This window comes from Rhinolophus hipposideros, assembly GCF_964194185.1.
Source record: "Rhinolophus hipposideros genome assembly, chromosome: 19".
NCBI lineage: Eukaryota > Metazoa > Chordata > Mammalia > Chiroptera > Rhinolophidae > Rhinolophus > Rhinolophus hipposideros.
The window spans coordinates 3,156,474-3,176,003 of record NC_138065.1 but is presented as its reverse complement, the minus strand read 5'-3'; the positions used below and the strand labels follow the sequence as shown (position 1 = coordinate 3,176,003).

General features: G+C 50.8%; 1 protein-coding gene across 1 annotated transcript; it reads left to right on the top strand.

Moving 5' to 3' along the window:
* Nucleotides 1-17,651: 17,651 nt before the first annotated feature.
* LORICRIN (loricrin cornified envelope precursor protein) lies at nt 17,652-19,245 on the top strand (the record flags this gene model as incomplete). The annotated part of the gene is made up of 1 exon (XM_081025513.1): nt 17,652-19,245. One exon carries the CDS (start codon nt 17,652-17,654, stop codon nt 19,005-19,007), a length of 1,356 nt encoding a protein of 451 aa, XP_080881639.1. The 3' UTR covers nt 19,008-19,245.
* Nucleotides 19,246-19,530: the final 285 nt, after the last annotated feature.

Genomic DNA, 19,530 nt, shown 5'->3' with positions numbered 1-19,530 from the left:
TTCCTAGCCCCGGGGCGGGCACTGTGGAAGGAGCTGGAATGTGGGGAGTGGAGGAGGAGGGAAAAAGGCCACCCCTCACAGCTTGTGACAACTGGGCAACCAATATAGTGCTCTGTCTGACCCCTAGGACCTCGAAGGCCAAGACCTCCAGTCACCTGGATCAAGCCACCCAGCCACCTATAGAAGGGCAGTCACAAGTGCCAGGTCTTGTGAGCTTTCTGGTCCACATGGGCCAAGGTGATCCAATGTTCGCAGTGTGCTGAGCCTTTCTGCCTGCCGAGGTGGCCCATGATACACGCGGCACGTTCTGATCTAGCAAACACATTCGTGCCCATTATCTTGGGAGATCCCAGGAGCAGCCTGCCAGGTGCCGCTGTCACCAGCTCCTTGTGACCATGGTCTCTGCTGGGTCCCCAGCATCCAGAATAGCACCTGTCTGTGTGCACTTGAACGGCAATGGATGTGGCATGAAATGGACATTCACGGTGACATGCATCACATATTGTTATCTGTCGAATGGAGATATCAGGATTAGTGTGGAGATGAAATCAGGTCCTGGTTGTAAAGGGCTCATCGAGGCAGCTGACACACTGTATGAGGTAAATGAAGGTATGTGAGGAACCGAAGAAAGTGTGGAAGGCATCCCCCTTTCCTAAACTCAGAGGCATGGCTGCCTGCAGCATTGCTGAGACCCAGGGGCCTTGCAGGGTAGGGTGCGGCTGTCCCCCATTTCACCACAGCCCCCTCCGCCCAGTGATTCGCACAGCTGAGCAGTGAAGAAATCCCTCTTTTCTTGTCATCGAAACCTTGCAGAAGAAAGGCAGTACCTGAGGGGCCCAGGTTGCCTAACCGCTCTTCTGCGTGTCATCGGCGGGTGCAGGCACATCCTGGGAGCAGTTTTTCCAGAAGAAGAGATGGATTTGTGCCCATCTAGCCTTTCCCTTGTGATGAAAGCCACCGGCCCTTCATCACCCTGCAAACCCTGGAGGTTCACCCCACTGCCTCTGCCTTGGGGACGGGGCGCCGCCTGGAGACACGCAGGTTCTCTGGGCCTCGCCATGTCCTTCCTCCTCAGCAGAACTCCTTAACCTGGCTTTCCACCCCCTCCATGAGGTGACATGCCTCGCCCCTCCACCCAGGCGTGCACCCTGCACGAGCCCTGCTGTGATCACGCACACCTTCGCCGCTGCTCTTCCCTCTGCCTCGAATTCCTCTCCGCTCTCTTGGTCCCTCTGACATATTCTGAAGGACTCTAGGTCTAGGAGCCCCCACTACACTTGGTATTTCCCTCTAGAGTGTGTCCTCATGTCCTGCCATCATTCATGCACTTGTCCACACTCCATCTATAATGTGAGCAAGCTCCTGGGAGGCGGGGGCTGTGCCTGCTTCATCTCGGTATCTGCAGCTTCTGTCCTGGACTCAATGTTCAATAAGTGCCATTGCCTTATGGCTCCAGCCACAAGGGGTCAGAAGGAAGGCATTTCTGGGTCAGAAGGAAATGCCTTTCCCATCCACCTCCAATACTCCAGCATTTCAAACGAAGTTTGAAACGAAGTTCAAACGAAGGCCTCTTCTCCTCAGGTGCCAGGCACAGACACCCCCATCAGTCTCTTTGGTGGGCAGCCAGCGTAGCTTCCCTCCTCATCCATCAGGTTCTGCTCAATCACAAACAGGAATTCATATGCATTCACATTCACACCTAAGTATATTTGCATGTATCTCATCCGTCAACCCAAGGCTTGAAACCCCAGTTTCATTATCACTTTATCGAGAGAAACAAAATGAGTGCCCCAGAGATGAGCTCCATCGCAATCTGAGAGTAGTAAAGGGAACGGTGTTAATAATTCTCTAGGCCTAATCATCACCCATCAGCCCTAGAATAGTGCTAGCATTTATTGACTGTTTTATACCTGCTGATTAGAATACTAAGAGGACACATGGAGTAACTGACTCGGCATTCACACCTGGCTAAAAAAAAGTCTACCACTTAGAGTTGTGCACCCCTCAGTAATTACATGGCTTCTTTTTGTCTCTGTTTCCTCCTGAGTAAAATGGGGACAGTTGAGGTACCTATCACATGATGATTAAACGAGCTGTGATATACAGATGGTTAGCAAGCCTCCCAAAATGTGACCTGCCCCCCGTCCCCAAAGTGAGTCTGACCCTGCGGTTATTTATTAGTCCTGACCACTGGGCTCTACTACCTCAGAGCTACTATGTAGCTCCCACTGCCCAAGGGACTGGAACTAAAACCAACAGGTGGAAGGAAGAGGAGACAGAGATTTACTCATTATAACTATGTTTTCCTAAGGCAGCATTTAAAGTGACAGAATGCAGCCGTTTTACTTCTTCTCTCCCTCTGAGAGACTACCATTCAGGTGCAGAAGGGGGCATACGTAAAAATATGCGTGAAAGGCTTGTTTGCAATAGGGACAGTCGGAACAACCTACATGCTCGTCAATTTGGGAATGGCTAACTAGACTGCGGCAGATCCAACCTACAAATTCCTAAGGAATAATGGCAAGCAATAATATGACTGTCTACGAAGAGTACTGAGTCACTCTTCTAAGCGCTTACATGAGCCAACTCCTTTAATCCTCACCAGAACCCTATGGATACAGGTAGACTATAATCCCACTAAACAGAGGAGGAAACTGAGGCTAAGGGATGTTTAATAATTTAGATCACGCAAATAACAAGTGACGAAGCTGTGACCTGAATCCAGGCAGTGGCTCCAGAGTCCATCCTCTTAACCATTCCACTAAGTTATTGTTGAGTTAAAAAAAAAAAAAAAAACCAAGGGGCAGAAAGACACATGAAGCATGCTATTTGTGTCACATATACACACAATACAATACTATGTTGTTTCCAAATATGTACATAAAGGCAAGAAAATATTAAAAAATCATACCGGATTACAACACTGGTTGCCTGTGCAAAGGCAATAAGGATTTGGGAACAAGGATCAGGAATGGTGACCAGAAAGGATTTCACCCTGATCTGAAATGTCTAAAATTTGTAAGAGAATGTATGCCTGTATTATAGAAGGATTAGAAACTTACAAAATAAAAACAGCCAGAAGGAACTAGCTACTTCAGGATTAAATGAGTTTCCGAATACTAAAAGCATTATATAGCTTACGTGCCACTGTTACGGGAGTTTTTGGAGGGGACCCAAGCATCAGCAAGCAGCTGGACCAGAAGACCACTTACTCAGACCTGCTAGACCACCCAGCAGGTTGTCACCTAGGCAAATAAATGCAGCTTGCTCCAAATTACTCAACTTTTATCATCAAATATCTCATCCCTCTTTTCTCCCCTAGCTCCATGAAAAACATCGTTTACACTTGCCCAAATGTAATTATAACTCCTTGTCATTTCCATCCATTTTTCTAACTCTAACTTCTGTACCCATAGTAAGTAACTTGAACTATTCTGCCACAGTCTTTTCATCATTTGAAGATGGCTATTCATCAACTCCTAAATTTTGTCTTCCCCATGCGAGTCATGGCCATGGTGGTGGGGAGAATGAGAATAATGGTGGTGATGGTGGTGGGAGTGTTGAAGACGGTGGAAATGATGGCGGAGCTGGTAGTGGGGCTGGCTGAGGTGGTGGCAGTGGGGTGGGAATGATGGAGGTGGTGGCAATGGGAAGAATTTGTGGAGGTAGCAGAAGTAGTACTTGTGATGGTGGTGGTGATGGTGGTAGGAGTGAAGGTGATGGAGGCGATGAAGCTGGTGGAGATGGGAGTAGCGATGGTGATGATGAGCACAGGTGGCAGTGGTGGTCAGGATAGGGATAATGACGATGCCGTGGTAGCAGATGATAACATACAGTGTTGGCATTTGATGAGTGTTGGAAATAATGGCAAGATAGACATGGTGGCAATGGCGTTGGGGATGAAGAAAACAGAGGTGCTGAAGTCAAACTAGGCACAAAGCAGAAAACTCCAGGGCTGATTACCTGGCTACTGAGACTAAAGCCCCTCCCCCCTTTGTTGCTGCTGCCATTTGACAGGACAAGGGTGGGTGAGGAGAGGGTACCTAGAAGGACACCTGGAGAAAAGGGTACATGGACTAGAATGAGAGCCGCGAATAAATAGGATGGTACTTCCCAGGCTGGGTGGTCTACAGGGCTTTACTTGTTCCTTCCGGGCCCCCACAGTTTGTTCTGGATCTCAGCCTTCGGTGTCCACTCCACTTTGGGTTTGTCCACGACGGCAATTTCCTTTTATGCATTTGAGAGGAAGAAGAGAGTAGAGAGCAAAGTAAGTCCACCAAGGCAGGCTCTCTTAGCCCACCCTGGGCAAGCCTTGACCACACCTGTCAGGCCTGGCCCTACTAGTTCCCATTTCCCATGTGGACAGGTCACCTAGAAGGAGTGTGAGCCCACATTCCAGCGGTAGCAGAAGGCCCCACCGGCCACACCTGGCCCAACACCCCCACAGACACTGAGCCCTGCTGAGGAACACTCATCCTGTTCTGCCACAGATAGCAAGGTGAGCAATTAGGCTCAGGAATCAGAAAACAATTTATTTTAAAGAAAAACAAATTGTTGTGCCTGTAATCGCCTGTCCAAACAGAGTAAACACAACAGCCGTGGCATCTCTGGAACTCAGTGGCATTTCTCACACTCCTTCCAGCAAAGACAACAAATAATTTGGACTTGAACCAGGCTCATTCCATGTCCATCAGCCAAGAGTTTGGCTGCAGCATCTCATATTTGAGTCACTGGGGGATTAGGCACAGTGAGCAGCAATTAACATCACCCTGCTGTCACCTCTTCCTGGTGACTTCCCCAGGTTTCCAAGACCAGACACTATGTTGAAGCAAGGCTCAGGGTGTAGTGTGGCACCCATATGTCCTGTACATAGCCAAGTCTTAAGCTTGGTGGTGACAATGGTGGTAGGCACCACTAAGGGCTTCCCAGCGGAGGTGACCTACTCACCAGGGCAGGCTCATCCTCCAGTGAAATAACATCCTCCTAGGGCCACAGTGGGTACAGTCCCCTTCTTATGACGTGCCCCTCAGTTTTGTTTGACCCACACTTAGCGGGCACCACTACATGACAAGCCCGGGACTGCCTACTGGAATGATTGGTACATTTCTGTTCTACCCTCAAGGAGTTCTTAGTCCAGCAAGGGAGACAGACATTAACCCATAATGGAAACACACCATGAAAATGACTTTTTTCTTAATAGTATAGTGGCTCAGAAAGGGAGCACACAACGTGTGCGTTGGAAGACGCTTCCTGGGATAGGGAATCACTGGCTTGGCTGGGAACCTCCTTTCCATTCAACCCTAAACCAGGTTGACATAGGGTCCAAAAGCCTGCGCTTCCCCGCCTGAAGGGAGGCACAACAGTCTCCCCCATTCTATCACAGAAGCTTAATTAACCAGCTCCTTGGGGTCCTTAATTTTCTGGGTTCCTTGGAGATGTCGGTCTGGAAGATCGCCAAGGCAGATGGACCAAACCAACAAAATGGTCTCTGGACCTGAGTCATCTTGGACTGAACTCTCCACATGGTCCCTCAACCCAACGTCAGTGGTCCAATGGGAGAGCATCCTGCAGACAGGGGACCAATCAGGCACCAGCATCTCTGTGCAAGGCTGTGAGAGACGGGAATCACCAGTCCTTCCAAAGCTAGAAGGAACTTGGGAGGTCAGCCAACCCAGCCGCTCCTCGTGCAGACTAGGAAGCTAAGACCAGATAGCATGGAATGCTGCCCAGCGTGCTGTAATCTGGGCTCAGTTACTTCTGAGCATGTGATGCTGGACGCGTTCTGCATGGTCCTCAAACCCCACTTTTGTCACCTGGGAAATGTGATACTAGTCCCACAGGTGGTGAGGTTTAAACGAAATCCCACGTGGAGAGCCTTTAAAATAGAGTTTGGCACAACAAATGGTAGTTGCTACTATTGTACTAATAGTATTAAGTCCTGAATGAATGGCTCAGGACAATATGACGAGGATAAAAGGGACAGGCTAGCCAGACCCCTAATCCACTGGGATCTGCCCCTAGGAGACGCCTCCGATCACTTCCCCCCTCGCCCACCCCTCAGTGACACCTGACATTCTACCATAATCACTTCGCCCTTCTGACTGTAATTCCAGTCCTTACAAACTGTGAGCCCCTGATGGTGACCCACATTAAACTACTATCAGAATGTCTACACTCTAGGATTGTACGATCTTTCCTTGAGTCCAACCAACATTTACTCCAACACCTACTATTGTTCAATAGCTTTCCCAGGTAACAAAATTGTATAATCCTCACAATATCCACAAAACGCAGGCACATCGAACCCAATTTACACACAAAGACAGGCTCAGAAAAGTTCAGCGACAGGACATGTGGTCCCACACCTGGCGAGGGATGTGACCAGGCTTCCACCCCACGTCTCCTCACACTGATTCAGTCACCAGAATCTCACCACAACCCAGAAACCGTTTTCATACTGAGCTGGAGGAAGAATGGAAGAGACTGGGGGCACGACGGTAGGCCTAGGGGTCAGAGGACTGCCCACCTCACACGCCTGCCTCCAAAGACACATGCTCCGGTCAGCTCCTGGATCTTGGCATCCTCGGGTTCAGAAAGGAGAGAGAAGGATCTGCTCTCACACTGTTGAACCACCCCCTGCCCTTAACTGAACATGGGGGCAGGACTTCTACACCAGAGTCTGCATTTCCCCACGGACGTTTGGAACCCTCCAAAGGGAAATAGCAGGGCCCACGTTGTAATTCAGGGTTTTGGAAATCTCAATGATTCACATACTTCCTTCAGTTTTTTTTCCCATATCCGCGTACCACTTGTGTTATTATTTAGTACTTTTCTCTAGATCAACTCACTATTTTCACTTTGCCAAATTTATTTTAACAGCTGTATTACTTTCTTTTACCTCATCCTAGGCAATAATATCCATAAATACCACAAACCTGAAGTACCTGTTCTAATACACATTAGAGCATAGCTAGAAGCATTTCTAGAAAACATATCCAATTTTATAAAAATAGCTCCTTTGTATTCTATTTGTGGCATGAAGAGATGATCAAAATAAAATCTATTTCGATAATCTATACAAATTAGCAAATGAATGAAAATATTAAACCCATAAAGATCTTTATGAAGGTCAAAAGTAACATGTTAATCATATTTTATTCTTTCCCTTTGCAAATTATCACCGAGTTACACATCTACCTCAGCAAAATAAATGTTTTCTACCTCTGTCCACAGTCTACAAACATGAACAAGTTATTCTCTTTCTAAAACGGAGGGGTGAGCGGGGGTGCGGGTAGGGGAGGGGGTTACCTCTTCTACTTTCCATTCTCAAATGCTCAAAGGAGTGGTTTCTAGTCCAGATTCCATTTCCTAGTCTTTTCCCCCAGTTAGAAATGTTCACTACATGGTCTAGGGTTGGAATTTGGTTCTCTCATCTAATTGTGAGGTTGGTATTATTTTTTACCATTTTAAGGTAAGGTCAAGTGACTTGCTCCAAATTCCAAGACTAGTAAGAAAAGAACTCAGGATTCAAAGACCTCACTTAGCACAAAGTTCAATATTTTCCTAAGGGGGGGAGGAGAAGTAGCACATAGCTAGTAAAATAAGGATGGTTTGTGATTCACCAGAGGCGAGCACACACCACTCCATGTACCTTTTCTATAATCTACACACGATGCCCCTGGGATTATGAGGAGTAAACCGTCTTAATCCTGGAGAGCAATTAAATATTATGAATAATTTAATCACGTATTATTAACATCACAATCATCTTTATAATGAAATCGCACCAACAATTCAGAAACCTATACTGACATCGACTTAAAAACTTCAAAAACTATGTAATCTCACTTATCGCCCCCTTTCCGGCCAAACAGGTCTTATCATTTCTTGGGAGTTGCCAGAACTGGATCAGAAAACCCCAAGTTGGGAAGAGAGGAAAAGTCACCATTTCTGACTGGACTCCAACCAGCCACGCTACAAATTCTGAAACAAATCTGTCCTTCTTACCTTCTTTTTCTTTCTCCCTCCCTCTGTTCTCTACCTCTTTTTTTTTCTTTTCTTTTCTTTCAATAAACATTAATTCAGTGCCTGGTGTGTCCACAGGCTCTAGGTTTACTAGGAGCTGCAAAGCCACTCCTGCCCTCCAGGACCAAACAATCTTGTTAGGGAGGTGAAGAAAATAGGACAGAGACATAATGTCCTCCCCACCCAGGCTAAGTCACCTAATTTCCAGGCCACTGACAATTCTGGAAGTGGGCAACGAGGAGTCGTGCATTCATCCGTCCATCCACCCTTCTCCCAGCATGCACTGAGGGTTGGGCAGGCATCGTGCCAGAAGCTTGAGATGCAAGACAACGAACAAGGTGTCCCCTCCAAAGAGACCTTCGTCTAGTGGGAGAACGACCACTGTGCCACAAGACAAGGTGCTCTCTGTCAGACGGGGGTGCTGGGAAAGGCTTCTTGGAGGGATAATGCTGAATAGAGTATTGAAAGGTAAATAGGAATTAGACAAGTGAAGGAAATAGGACAGTCACCGAAGCAGGGAATGGACAGGAAAAAATACAGGGCACTGAATGCAGCCTGGCTCAGCAGGAGTCGAGACGTGTCTGGAGCAAAACGCTTCTATGGGGGAATAGTCAGAGGTGGGCAGAAACTGCACCACAAAAGGCCCTTTGCACTAAGAAATCTGGGCTTCATCCTGATGTGAGGACACTGGGGATTTTTAGCAGAACCACGTAATCAGGGCCAATCCACTGCCATGGTCGTGGAGAATGGCGTGGGTCAGCTCCACAATGCAGCTGCTGTGGACACCAAGGGGTGGCTGACAAGTGAGGGTCAGAGAGCAACCCCGGAGTGCGGGAGGAACGCCCGCAATTCTGTTCGCCTTCCCAGGAAAGAGAGAACAGGTTCTGTGAGAGTCGGTGTGATGAGAGATGAAAGTCTGTGGAGGTCAGGGCTTCTGAGGAGAGGCGACAGGCACACACATACCCTTGTGTACACACATGACCCATAGATATACACCTATGTACACGTACACACACATACACATACACGTGATGGCAAAATAATGAGGGCCAAAGTCCAAATCTAGAGAAACGCTGTTCACTGTTTTTTTGCAATCCTAGCTCTGAACCTACCTCTTCCGAGCAGGTGTTTCCAATTGCTTCTTTTCTCTGCATCACCTCGTCCCTTGGGCACTTGGCTAGTATTGCATTCAAGTGTCCAAAGTGACCTCTTTTCCAAATGCCCACTGAACCGCCGACTCCTTCTCTGCCCCGTCCCCATACCTTCTCACACACACTGAAAGGGATTGCGTCCGACCACACTGTCCCGAGAAAATCCTGGCCCGGCAGCCGGTGAAGAGAAGGTGGCATTTAAGGAGACAAGAGGAAAACAACATTTGGGGGGAAACAATGATTCTGTGGAGTTACACAGTCCAGGGAAACTGAGTCACTGGGTTATGCATGAGGTGAATCAGGGGAGATGAGAAGTAAAGGGTGGGGGTCCTCACACCACAAACCTTCCTCTTCACCTACTGTGCAGCCACACTACACATGTAAAAGAAGACAAAGTCCCTGCCAGCAGTCTACCAGAGACAACCGAGACCCCATGCAATTCAATAACGAGTTCTCCAGGGTCCAGAGGTTCCAGGACAGCCGGGAGGTGGGACTGCTGACAGCAGGAGTGGACAATGGCACAGAGTCGTTCAAACGCATGGTTAGACAGTGAAGGGACATGGGGATGGGTTTGTGAGCAATAACAACTCACATGGCAAATCAGCGCCCCAAACTGAGTTACGTACGAGAGAAGTATCGGTAAAAAAAGAAAGAAATTAAAAAAAGAAAGAAAAAGAACGATACAAAAAATAGTCACCAAAACTTGAACACCAGTTGTATTTGGATACTGGAATGATAGGTGATTTATTTTTCTTTGTAGTGAGCGTACTTCATTTTCTTTGCATATTTCCAGCAGAATGGCTTACTAGAGGGTAAGGAGGCCAGTTCCCCCCAGAGGGGACTCACTGCCACGGAGCACTCAGGAGCGGTGTTAATCCTTCTCGGGGACCCAGTGACATGTCTTAATTGCAGAAAAAGGTAAAGCAATGCCGTCTGCCCACATGTCTTTCTTAATCCCGTGCAATTATATCCACCCTGGGTAATGACACTCTGCAAAGGTTACTCATGACACAGACCAACTTTCCTCACCCAGCCCTCCTGCTTGCTGTACCCCTCCCTCCTCCTCCAGAGTCAGCTCTCAGGGAGAAGAGTTCCCCAAATTCCCAATTTGAACCCACGGCTGGCACCCAGAGAAGTATGAGTGTCTGTGTTCTCTCGTGTCATCCCATCGAGTTTCTTCCATCACTGCCTTGGACCCACCTCCTACCTCCCTCCTCTCTGTCCAGAGAGGGCCATGGGAAGGAGGGGCCTATAGGAAACCGACATGGAAGTCAGATGGGCTTTACAGGTGGAGGACCTAAGGGCAGAAGGACAGTGGCTTCGCGGTTGGGCCAGGTTTAGGGTACAGGCCCCACAAGACCCCAAGACCCCAGAAGAGGGGAGATTCTGATGGCCACCCTCCAGAGAATACCAGAGACTAGCAAACCTCACCGTTACTCTGGGGCTGCTTCAGGCCCATCCAGGAAGCTGACCACTAGACCATAGGAGGTCAGGGTAACTGGACAGCCATGATCCAAGGCATATTCTGAAAAATAAGAAGCCGGAGACAATGGGGAAATCAGGCACCTTGCATGAAAGGTGGGGGGTGCTGGGGAGAGCAGTTTGCCATGGCCAATTTATTTAAGCTCCTTTCCACGGAAAACTGAGTCAGATGACATGTGCCCTAGGATATGAGACTAAATTCTCAGTATCTCTTTGGCTAATGAACAAACACTTACCAAATACTCACTCTGAGGCCCAGCCCTGAGTTGGATGGGACTATGGAGATTTGGGGGCATCTGATCTTCTCGAGATGGTGCTCCTAGCCAGAGGGGAAACCTGGGAACCGGTCCCAGATGTGGACAGTGGTTCCACAGGCCACCAGCTTGGGAGTCTCTGAGCACGAGAATGGACCCAAATAAAGAAGTTACTGGAGACCCACCAACCAAATCGTGATTACTTCCACCTTTGCAATGGGAAGCTTTGTTCCAAGTTATCCACCTAATTTCCGTAAGTTGCGCTACTGAAATAAGGAGTATAGTTTGAAGAATGAGCAAAAATTAAAGGCTGACCGGCAAGTGTGCGGAACCAGGTTTACTGGTCACGACAGAGCCTGGGTCCAGATTCTGGTTCTCAGTAGTAAACCCTATTAACAATCTGTGGTTAGACAGAAGTCATTCCCACGGCCCACGGCAGCCCCAGGGGATTGCTGAAGTAGCACTCAAGTATCCAAACTGGATTTGAAACCAAAATGGAAAGAGCACTTACCCTCCTTTCAGGGACCCCAGGAGAGAGGCACAGTGGTGCCAGTCATCTAAAGTTAGCACACGTCTGGAAAGCTCGGTTAACGCTTTGGCTAAAAAGCTTAAAAGGCTATCAGTTGAAAATGCTTGTATTTTTCCTGTCATGTTGATTTTCAGATTCCATTTGCCTTGGGATCCAGTTAACACAACAGAGGTTATGCACCCATGGATTTCAGTGGATGGGCTGGTCCGGGAGCCAAGACTCTTAGACCACCAACCACCACCAGGCACAAAAGTCCTAGAGGCCTTAGGAGGCACTGCCCGTCTGGGGCAGGACTAGAGCCCACAAGCGCTGCTCACTGCTTCTCCCAGCTCCCAAAGTTTGCATGTGAGCTCAGGAGATAAGTCCTGGGCCCTCAGGCCCCTTGGCAGCTGCCTACCCATGAAAGGGCCTGGGGAAATCAGCAATCTACTTGCAGGCCCAGCAGCTTCCTTGAGCATGTCCGCTCAGCAATGTATACTTTTACTGTCATTTTAATGACTCCCTGGTCTCACTGCCAATACCTGGAGCCATTCTTATCAGGAGAAAGCAGAAAGTCACAGCCTGAATCTACGTGAAGGTGTACTGAGCTGGGGGGCCAGAGAGCCGGGTTAGGCTTGGCCCTGCTGTGTGGCCTTGGGAAGTGGTTTAGCCTCTCTGGGCCTTGGGGTCGTCATCTACCTCTGCAAATGTTGGAGTTGATTAGATGCATCCTTCCAGCTCCTGCAGGCTACCAGTACACACAATTGTCCCTGCGGAGCTGGGACGTCCATGAGAGCAGCTCTGTTCCCTGTCTCCCCGAGGGTGTGCACCTGAGCCTGATGAGGCATCAGCCCTTCATTCTGCCGACACTGATCCAGAAAGAAGAGCTACATAGAGCGTGGAAAGAGCACCAGACTTAGAATCAAAAGCACTGAGTCTGAATCCTGGCTTGGCCTCTGAATGGCTATGGGAATTTGAGCCATTCCTTTAGCCTCTCTGAGCTGCTTCCACATGTGAGAAATGAGGGTAACACATCACTGAGCACACAGGGCTCTTGTGAGGAACAAACAAGACACGTATGTGACAGCAGCCCATAAACCAGTCTGTCCCCATGGGAAGCATTTGGGTCGGGCAGGCGTGGCCCCCGGGAGCACAGCTGACCCTGCATTCATCTATAAGCCATCCGGGAACCCTTCAATCACTCAGCGGTGGTCCTCCGTGCAAGGAAGAACCTGAAGGGGATTGTCTCATGAGTCAACACGTCCTGATAAAGTCCCAGAGGGCTCTAAAATCAACAAATCTTAGAACACAGAAGAAAGTACTAACAGGGACCACACTCTCAAGGGCAGTTATAACTTAAAATAAGAGACAAGGGGCCAGCCCGGTGGCGCAGGCGGTTGGAGCTCAGTGTTACTATCGCTGCAGGCTGCCGGTTCGATTCCCACGTGGGCCAGTGGGCTCTCAACCACAGGGCTGCCAGTTCGATTCCTCGAGTCCCGCAAGGGATGGTGGGCTGCGCCCCCTGCAACTAGCAACGGCAACTGGACCTGGAGCTGAGCTGCGCCCTCCACAACTGAGACTGAAAGGACAACAACTTGACTTGGAAAAAGTCCTGGAAGTACACACTGTTCCCCAATAAAGTCCAGTTCCAATTCCCCAATAAAATATTTAAAATAAATAAATAAATAAATAAATAAATAAATAAATAAATAAATAAATAAAATAAAATGAATTAAAATAAAATAAAACAGGAGACAAGGCTAATGGATGTGTCATTAGCAGGCTGTCACTAGTACCATCTTTCCTAAGGCCTTGGAAAGGGAAAGCAGCCGGGAGATGGAAGCAGTGGGTGGGATGAACTTTGGGAAGCTTCCTGGAGAAGGAGTTCCAGGAGCTGTGAGCCACTACAGCTGGCCTATCCCAAGCACCTCGCTCTTCTCCCCACTCAGCAACCAGAGTCACCACTTCTTGAACTGCTGACCAGGAGGGCCGAAGAGAGGAGAGAAATGGCAGCCCAAGGAGATGCCGGGACTCTAAGAGAAAACTGTTCCCATTCAACCCAAACAACGCTAAGGGCTTCCAAGCTCTGTGCCTGCCCTTCCAGCGCTCCCAACCCCTGCCCTGTGTCTTCATTCTTTACAAACCACACGGCCCTATTCCCCTCAGGTGTGAAGATTGTCAGCAGTCATGAGAATTCACGTGTATAGTTTTAGACACTCAAAGATCGTGATGAGCTGGCTTCTATCAGACTGGGGGTTCCTCAAGCTCAAAAGCTGTAATCTCCCCTCAGACTGAGGACTGACCATGGGTCTCAAGAACTGCCTTCAATTCCACCAGGAGGTATGGAGCACCTATGAATGAACGCCTCGCATCTCACTGGACACCAACACGTGCACTATGGGCCGTCCCCTCTAAGGAGACAAATCCAGGCAGGAGCTGTCTCCTAAATCTGTCAGGCTGCAGAACTCAGGCACACAGTTAGGATGAAATGTCTAAAGGCTATAAATCTTAAAAGTCTGCCATGTCAAGTCTTACAAAACTCCAAATACTTAAGTATAATAATTCTACACAGTTCCACCATTTGCAGATATAGTAAAACGAGGCCATCAATTACTGTCCACACAGATATCCCACAGGGACTACTTCTAGTCTAGAGGGATAAAATGGGAAACCAGGCTCCTCCAGCCACGACTCAGGTGAGGCTCACGGGCTGAGAGCCACAGGACCTAGCACTGCTCAGTACCAAAAAGGTAGGTGATTAGTTAGGTTTTCCTTATTAAACGCTATATAGGGTGGCAGAGGCAGACATGGAGTCCCCCCCGCCCCACCACCACCACCACCAATTTTACTAAGGAGATCCAGCTTTCGAAGGCTCCTGCCTCTTCCTTAGTGTTTGGCATAGTGCCCAGTACACTGCTGTTGGCTGGATTCGTGAAGAACCAGCCAAGGTCCTAATTCGTGAAGAACCGTATTAGGACCTTCAGTCTAATAGAAAGGAAATAACGCATCCTTCTTAGAACATAAACCCTCCAAACTAACACGGGCAATCTGAAGATGATTAGCTCTCTGAGGTCACCTGCACTCGAGTTAACCAAACTTTCCAGTTGCATCGAGAAGTCTCCCTCAACAAAATGCAGTAACCGGCATATAACAGCCCCATCTTTATTTTGACAAGGACATGAAAAAAACAACTCTCACCTCTTGTCACCATCATTTGTAATAGAAATGGTTATTTTAACACCAAAAAAAAGGGAGGAAGAATGATTTTTCTTCTCAAGATCACACTGCTGACATCCTTTTCCTTACATTTCCCTAAAAACTAAAGAACACACAGAATGGGCGGACGTGGCCACAGGTCAGTGCATGGAACCATGGTTCTCCCCTTCTCCAACACGGCCCAACTAATTAAACCTTTCTTTTTATAACCATGGCAATCATCTCGTTGGAGGTTGTTTCCGTCCAAAATCTCCAGGGTGCCTCAGCTTCAAACTGAGAATCCTGCCTTTTCTCTCTTGGCTACGCTCTAAGGAGGGGGAGCACATGCGTTCACCTGGGTTCGTGCTATCCAAAACGAAAATCAGTGCCACAAATTTCTGAAGGCCACATAATCCAATCAAGATCATGTGAGTCATTAAAACTCCACCATAATTAAGTTAATTTATTATTGGAGCTGTCATTACAACACATAATTGGGTGGAACAAAGTTCAAATGTGGGATCTTAAACAACAGAGATCGAGTTCCAGTGATGAAAGAAGGGGAGCGTGAGGTCTACTGATCCAGGAGAAGGGTGATGCTACTGATTTAGAGTCAATAGGGAGGTTGCGAGTGATTTTCGTAGAGAGGAGCTTGCCTCAAGCCTTCCGTGGACTCCCTCCTGACCTTGCTGTCCAAGGGCAGGCCAAGTTAGCGGTCGGAATGTGTTATTATGGGAGAAAACAATAAAAAGAACAGCTTCGCCTTCTACACTATAATAAAACTATTCCCTCTTCGCAGGCCTATGAAACAGGCATTACTATTCCTGTTTGATAGACAAGGTAACTGAGCATCAGAAAGCTTGTTCATTCAACAGCCAACAAACACTGAGTCTCCTTGCTGCCGGCACTGGGGAAGGTGTTGTGAACCTGCCCAAGGTGACAGAGCTGGCAAGTAGCAAAGGGAGCACCCAAACCCGGTCCCCTAACTGCAGGCCCATTCCATTCCATGGCTGCCTCTCAGGCTGAGGTTGAGTGTTGCCGCACAAGGCCCAGACCAAAAGACCATGGTGGCAAGGACCACATAGTCAATCTCTAGGTTGCGTCTCTGCAAGGAAAGCCAGTAATGATGATCCATTTTCTCAGACACCTGCTGTCTCCAGGAACAAATCAAAGCAGCACCAGTGTCCGATTAGTTACAGCAGCATCTATGGGTACCGCCCAGAACTGGGTGCCAGGGGCTCACACACTCTCGAGAGCTCGTGGGCAAGACCGAAACGTCCCAGCAAAGCACGCGTGAAACCCTGGAGGAGAAAATTGGGGCAAAGGAGGGGCTGGTTCTCTCTAAAGTGACGAGGGTTTCCTAGCAATGGGATCAGAAGCCAAACAGTGGGATTTGAAAGGGCCACCCTCCCTGGACCAAAGACTGAGATCTCCAGTGTGACTCTCTCAGGCCACCTCGAGTCTTGAACCTATTCCTCAAGCATGGCCCTCTGCTTATGGCATGTGCCCCATGCCAGAGATTTTGGAAACAATGTCCGTCATCCACTCTGGTTGGCCGTCCCCCTATGCCAGCCTGCCACACAGTTGCGTCAGAGAAGGAGCCAGTCACACATGCGGATGTCCATCTCAAGAATGCCAAAATCTCCATGAATGCTTGCAATCACAGGGAGGTGGGGCGACAGCATGGATCACGTAACAGGCTAAACACAAGAGGCTAGCCTGGATCAATAGATGAGTCACATTGCCAACTATAAATACTCGGGAGCTCCAGTGCTCTTCACACAGCCAGCATCTCCTCTCCTCACTCACTCTTCCTTCAGGTAAGTGTGGGTTCTAGTGGACCTCGTCTTCCCAGCTGGTCCAATCCAGGCCCGCACAGCCTAGGTGGAGCAGGGGATGGACAGGCCAGGTCTCTCTGCTTTGGCAGCTACTGGACCTCTGCCTTCCCAACTACATTCATGATTAGAGGGGATTCAAGCAGAAAAGAAAGGCGGGCTGAGCTACTGTGCAGATGGTTTCTGGTCTTCTGGCCAAAATGTAAACTCCACAAAGCAAGATTATCTCCTGTCTCTCTGGCAGCCCCCTACAGGGGCAGGCCTGGTGCTGGGCACAGAGGGGCACTCCAGGAGGCTGTCCCAGGTGGCCTGTGAATGAGCTGGAAGGACCTCATAAGCCTGTAAAGAAAGGCTGAGCTTTCTCTCAGAGCAGGGGGAATGAGTTAGACAACACTGCAGATGGAGATTTCAGGAGCCACCGGAACCCAACACCTGTATTAGACGTTGTGAGATATGTTGTGAGAAAACAATGACTTGTGAGATGCTGGGACACAACTTCCTATTTGTCATGGTCCCCTCATCCAAGCTTAAGCTTAAGCAAATGGCATAGGCAATAATCGCTGACGATGTCTGGTGAGATGGTGGTCCACAGGACCACGGGAGCCCAGACAAGACCATAGGGGAGGCTGCCTTTTCTGATAAATGGCCAGGGATCATGGCTAACTAAGCTCAGTGGGATAGGCCAAGAACTTGAATTAAGAGCTTTTGCAGAACAGAACTGGGTACAATGGTCCTTTGACGTCCTGACAAACCGTCTGTTGTGCGGGCATGGGTAAAATCCCCCAGCCTAGGTGGAGGCTTGGGATAAATTCCTATTTGCATTCAGACAATCCGTGTTGGGACTGGAAGAGACCTGAGAGGGGAAGTGCTCCAACCTCTCGTGCGGAACATGGGTTGTTTACTGCAAACTCAGCCAGCAGAGGCCAGAGGCCGGCTGGGGGAGACAGAAATGGGCCCTACTAGCTGGGCTATGTAAATCTTGGTGAAGACGTTCTGTGACAGGACGCAACTCTAAACGCAGCAAGGCTAGGAGGCCCAGCCCAGAGCTCTCCGGACCTGAGCAGGGACCGCGTGGAGCCTGGCCAGGCAGCTGCGCGGCAAGCGGGCTGTTGCCATGGCTGCAGCTGCCTCCTCCCCGCGTCCTGTGGCACATGGTCCAGTGATGCTCTCTACCCTCTTTCCAGGATTCTCCTCACAAAGGATGTCTTATCAGAAAAAGCAACCCACTCCCCAGCCCCCAATGGTCTGTAAGACCTCCGGCGGCGGCGGCGGCGGCGGTGGCGGTGGCGGCGGCGGCGGCGGCGGCGGCTGCGGCGGGGGCTCTTCTGGCGGCGGTGGCTGCGGAGGAGGTTCCGGTGGGATCGTCAAGTGCATTGGCGGCGGCTCCTCCGGCGGCGGCGGCGGCTCCTCCGGCGGCGGCTGCGGCGGCTACTCCGGCGGCGGCGGCGGAGGCTCCGGTGGGATGGTTAAGTGCATTGGCGGCGGAGGGGGCTCCTCCGGTGGCGGCGGTGGCGGCGGCTGCGGAGGAGGTTCCGGCGGAGGTTCCGGTGGAATCGTTAAGTGCATTGGCGGCGGCTCCTCCGGCGGCGGCGGCGGCGGCAGCTACGGCGGCGGCGGCTGCGGAGGAGGTTCCGGTGGAGGCTCCGGTGGGATGGTTAAGTGCATTGGCGGCGGCTCCTCCGGCGGCGGCGGCGGCGGCTGCGGAGGAGGTTCCGGTGGAGGCTCCGGTGGGATGGTTAAGTGCATTGGCGGCGGAGGGGGCTCCTCCGGTGGCGGCGGTGGCGGCGGCTGCGGAGGAGGTTCCGGCGGAGGCTCCGGTGGAATCGTTAAGTGCATTGGCGGCGGCTCCTCCGGCGGCGGCGGCAGCTACGGCGGCGGCGGCGGCGGCTGCGGAGGAGGTTCCGGCGGAGGCTCCGGTGGGATCGTCAAGTGCATTGGCGGCGGCTCCTCCGGCGGCGGTGGAGGCTGCGGAGGGGGCTCTTCCGGCGGCGGTGGGGGCGGCTGCGGCGGCTACTCCGGTGGCGGCGGCGGCGGCGGCTCCAGCCAGCAGGTCACGTACCAGAGCTACGGAGGCGGGTCTAGCGGCGGCGGCGGCGGCGGCTGCGGGGGCGGCGGCTACTCCGGTGGCGGCGGCGGCGGCGGCTCCGGCCAGCAGGTCACGTGCCAGAGCTACGGAGGCGGGTCTAGCGGCGGCGGCGGCGGCGGCTGCGGGGGCGGCGGCTACTCCGGCGGCGGCGGCGGCGGCGGCTCCAGCCAGCAGGTCACGTGCCAGAGCTACGGAGGCGGGTCTAGCGGCGGCGGCGGCTGCGGCGGGGGCTCTTCCGGCGGCGGCGGCGGCGGCGGCTTCATCCAGCAGACCAGCCAGAGCGCGTGCGCGCCCCAGCAGAGCTACTGCGTGGAGTCGTCTGGCGGCTGCGGCGGCGGCTCCTCCGGGGGTGGCGGCGGCGGCGGCGGCTGCGGCGGGGGCTCCTCCGGGGGCGGCGGCGGAAGTGGCGCGTGCGTGCCGGAGTGCCACCAGACCCAGCAGAAGCAGGCGCCCAGCTGGCCCTGCAAATGAGGCTGGCGGGACTCCGCAGAGGCGAAGGAGCTGGAGGCGGTCTCCGTGGGCGCGGACGGGCTTAGCGCTGTCTTGACCTTGCGCTGAGGTTCCCAGACCTTTCGTGTCTTCGTCCGCGGGTGGGAGCCATCAAGCTTTCAGGCTGTTTTTTTGTCCTGCGTTTTCCCTCCCGGGGTTCTGTACAGCGACCCTCCAACCCCAGAGCCTCCTCAGCCAATAAATTTGCAATTCCTGAGAATTTTTGAGTGTCCGGGAGTCTTCGTAGCTTCCAAGTTCATTCATTCTGTTCCTCTGTTCGGTTGCCCACACATACATTCATTCATTAAACAAATATATTTATTTCCCTGGGTGCAGGGGAGGGCGGGTCACCAGAGGCAGGAGGAATTCCGTATTTCCCCTGAAAGTAAGACCGGGTCTTATATTAATTTTTGCTCCAAAAGACGCATTAGGGCGTATTTTTAGGAGATGGCTTATTTTTTCATGTACAATAATACGTTTATTCAAAAACAGTCATGTCATCTTC